The sequence below is a fragment of the Octodon degus genome, unplaced genomic scaffold (assembly GCF_000260255.1).
Source record: "Octodon degus isolate 3935 unplaced genomic scaffold, OctDeg1.0 scaffold00159, whole genome shotgun sequence".
Taxonomy (NCBI): domain Eukaryota; kingdom Metazoa; phylum Chordata; class Mammalia; order Rodentia; family Octodontidae; genus Octodon; species Octodon degus.
This window is the reverse complement of record NW_004524735.1, coordinates 2,808,255-2,812,401: the sequence shown is the minus strand read 5'-3', so window position 1 is coordinate 2,812,401 and position 4,147 is coordinate 2,808,255. Positions and strand designations below refer to the sequence as shown.

Genomic DNA, 4,147 nt, shown 5'->3' with positions numbered 1-4,147 from the left:
TCCCCGCTGCGCCCGCCCCGCCCGGCCCTGCGACGACAGGTGCCGAGCGCCGTCCCACTCACCGGGCTGGGCGACGGCGGCGCGGCCTCCGCGGGGCACGGAAAGCACAGCCCCATGCGGACGACGCGGCCGAACCCCACGGCCGCGGCGGCAAAGCCGAGCCCACGCGCACGTCCCCGTCCGTGTCGCGCGTCGCGGGTCACGGCAGCCCCACCCCCAAAGCCCGCGGCCGCTGCTCACGCCGCGACCACGCCTCACGCCTCTCGGCCACGCCCTCCACCCTGCGGCCCGCTCCGCCCCGCCCTCGCCTCCGCGCTCGGAAGCTTTTCGACCCCGCCCCTTGTGACAACACCCTCTCACGCCACCGCTCCGTCCCGCCCTCCACACCGCCCAGCCCCACCCCCGACACAATGTCCAATCCGCGGCTCAGGGCTCCGCCTAGCCACACCCTCCTCCGCTTGGCTCCACCCCGGAAGCCACGCCCCTTTCCTAAGTCAGGCTGCGCCTCCGCCCGCCCCTCCTCCCGCGAGAGAACGCGCTGGGCCTTAGGTGGCTGAGCACCTGCTTGACAAATGCGGGAATGGCGCACGGTCTGGTACCTCCGCCAGAGATTTTCCTGCTCCTCCTACCTGCACACTGATAGGTGAGCGGCGGACTCTGGAGTTTCTGCTCCTGCTTTGATCAGGGGGCCCTGGCCTAGAAAACATTAAAGCCAAACTTGCAAACTAAGATCAGCAGCCTTTGCTGTCTTTTCTGTAGCTCTCAGCAGGTGTGGGTGCAGAGGGTGGGAGGAGAGTGCGCCTGTCTTCAGATGCGGTGGCGCTGGGGACACTGGCCCGCGTCTGGCGTGTGGGAGCCAGTTATCGCTCCAGGGACAATGCTAGTTTCCTCTACTCAGAGCTATTTTCCTGAAGTGCTGCTCAGATCTTAATAAGCACGTGGGCCACCTGGGCATTTGCTTAACTTGCCCGTGCTGATTTAGGAGAAACCTGAGATTCGTTTATAGTGAATTCATAGCTAACACTGAAGTGAAGGATTTCTTCCCCCGCACCAGGCCTTTCGTTGTTATGTACTCTTGTTTGTTGGAAATTTTCAAACACTGCAAAACCCTAGGATGCAAAGTGACAGTTATCTCACAAACCAGTTAACATTTTATGTATATCCTGACAGGTATTATACGCGTGTAATTTACATGAAACATGCACTGTTCTGTAGCTCACGAGGTTTTAGTGTGTACATGTGTGTAATCATTCCCAATCAAGATACAAAACACCATGCCCAAAGGTCCCAATTTATTCCCAGTCTTTTATTCTATAACTGAGCAAGGTAACCAATCAAATATCACCATACCTTTAACCCCTATCAAATAAATGGAATATGCAATGTGTAAGTTTTAATATGGTCTGACATTTTTGAGATTCTTCCATGTTATTACATGAAGCAAAGTTTTATTCTTTTTTAGTGGTTTGAAGTTGCTGAACTCCCAACTAGGTTTTTTCTTTCCTATAAGATATAGATGGGAATTTATCACCCATTATTGTCAAGCCTGATATTTTCAAGTTTTACAAATTAGATTATATTTATTTTTGTTCGTTTTTTATTGAAGTATAGAATGCAGTTAAGGCAGCTATCTTGGGTGTAGTGTTAATGACCAAGGTGGCCTTAACATTTCCATCAGTTTGACCAAATTTCAAAATTTTCTTCCTGATTTGTCCTTTGACTTTCTTAGTTTTAGATCATTTACATCTGAAAATCTGTAATTTTAATTTTCCCATGTCTTCTTGCTTCTGTATTGTTTGTAAACAGAAAAAGTTTTACTTTTTATTGCTCGAGAGTATCTTCCGTGATGTTTGTGTCATAGAAAGCTTGGGAAAACTCCCTTGAGAGTAGATATGTTTACAGAATGACGGAGACTCGGGAGCACAGCTAGGTAGGGTTACTAGTAGCCTGTTAATATGGGGGCAATCTGACTTCTGCCCTGAAACTGCTGTGTGCACAAGATCGGACGGGGCGCATGTCTGTATTACCCCCAGGGGAGAGGAGAGGCAAAGGACACGGATATCATCCTGTATACGATGCTGCTTGCTGAGCCAAGAATAATAAAGTTCTTTGCATGGTAGCACCTCTGTCCTCTGCAGCGTTTATGAAACTATAAGATATTTTATCTGGTAAGTAGAGAACAGTCTGAAGTCCTTTGACAGCTCATTTGGAGGTTCTAGCAGGAGGGCGCAGCTACTCATATGCCTCTGATGGAGGAACAGTCCTCTTCTGTTGGGAGTGGTTATCGTCTTCGATGGAGCGCAAAGCTTTGGGTGGGATGCACATGGATCCTTGAGGGAAGAAGGGGACACCCGCCTGGCCAGCCAGATCAGCCGAATCAACCCTGGCAATCAATGGGGTGACAAATGTCGCAGCCAGATCATCTCACATCCAATCTCAAATCCTTTGAACTTCATGGTGGTGACTTTCAGTTGGAGCCCTTAGTTACTGATTAATGTGAAATCACACACACACACACACACACACACACACACACACACACACACACAGAGGTTCTCACTACACAGTTTAGACAGGTAGTAATTCTCCTGTCTCAGGCTCCCCAGGGCTGGGATGACAGGCGTGCACCACCACACTTGGTTCGGGGGCAGTACAGCACAGGGTATCAGGAATCGAGCTGAGATTCTTACATTTGCCAGGCAGGAGCTTATGCTGCCAAACTATCTTCCTAGCTTGATTTGAAATTAAATGTCATCTTGCCATTTGCTTTCATTTTCACATCAGTTCTTTTCTATCTTCATTTGGAGAGATTTTTAACGCTATTCCACCTGAACTCTTTCTTGAACCTCTTCCTTACATTTCTTTATGGTTCTCTTTTGTTTATTTATAATATATATCTTTAAGATAGTCAAATGAAACATCAAGTGTCTTATATAAAATACACAAAACTTTCAATACCTGTATTGCCTTCTCCCACTCCTTATTGTTGTCATACATTTTTTCTCCTTTCCTGCAAGTTATAAATCCTACTATACCTTAGTTTTATTCAAACCAATTTTTAAAAAAATTTAAAAAAAGGTTTTTGTATTCTTTTACAGATTTCATTCCCAGAGCTTTTTATTGTTTTGCATAGATCGAAAAATCTCTCATTTTCTTTCCCCTAAAGAACTTCCCCCTCCTGGCCTGCTAGTGATGAATTAGTTAGGCTTTTGTGTTGTGAAAAAGATAATCACTAGTTTTTGCTTTCCGTTTTGAAGGAATTCTGCTTTGTATGAAATCTAAGGTAACCAAAAGCTTTAACTGTATCTTGTCAATTCTTTGAAGCCGTCTTTCTAGTGCTGTCTGGTCTGCCTCACTTCTGGTGCAGTTTGTCCTGTCTTTGCCTCTGTTTCTCAGCCTCTACTGAGACGCAACACTCCCATGTCTTTTTTTTTTTTAATTTCCAGTGTTTTTAAGAAATTTTATTATGAGGTCATTTGAAGAAGGCTGGCTTTACCTTTGCTTCCTGTCATTGAAGTCTGCAGGTAGGTGGGTTATTTTTCATTGAAACTGGAGAAGTTTTAGAGATGGGATTTTCACTGCCACCTCACTGCTTAAGACATAGTAGAATGTGCTTGGTCCTGTACAGGCTGTGGTTTTAAGAGCCAGGGAGGTTCTGCTCATTGTCTCAGTCTTTTTCCACTTAGACTCTTTCTATGGCTGTGTCTTCTATCTTTAGTTTTAATATTTTGTGCTTGTAATCTTTTAATTTCCTGTAGTGCATTTTTCGTATCAGTTATCTTTGTTTTCTAAGGCCCATTTAATTTTTAATAGCTGTCAGTCTCCTCTTTGTGTTCATATTTTTCATTATTGAGCAGTTAGCATACTTATTATTTCTAGCTCCACCCTATCTTTCCAATTTTTATATTTCTATGAATTGACTTTCCCTTGTTTCATGCTTTGGCAACTGGACACAGCAATTTTTCTTCGATATAAGCCCTCGTGCATGCTACATGCCTGGACTTTGTAATCTTCCTCTAAAGTGTTGGCCTTGACGCTGGTGGGCCTCTTACTTGTGGGTAAATCTGATTTCAGTAGTCTCCCCTTGTTCCCGGTTTCACTTATCACAGTTTTTGATATCCATGCTCAATCCTGGGTAAGGGAAATG

General features: G+C 45.5%; 1 protein-coding gene across 1 annotated transcript in view; it reads right to left on the bottom strand.

Moving 5' to 3' along the window:
- Svip (small VCP interacting protein) overlaps nucleotides 1-205 on the bottom strand; it is a 9,949-nt gene extending 9,744 nt beyond the window's left edge. Inside the window, exon 1 of the mRNA XM_023702815.1 lies at nucleotides 63-205. Within this exon, the coding sequence (XP_023558583.1) occupies nucleotides 63-116 (54 nt within the window). The 5' untranslated portion in view covers nucleotides 117-205. The remainder of the gene's footprint in view (nucleotides 1-62) is intronic.
- Between the last annotated feature and the right edge of the window lie 3,942 nt (nucleotides 206-4,147).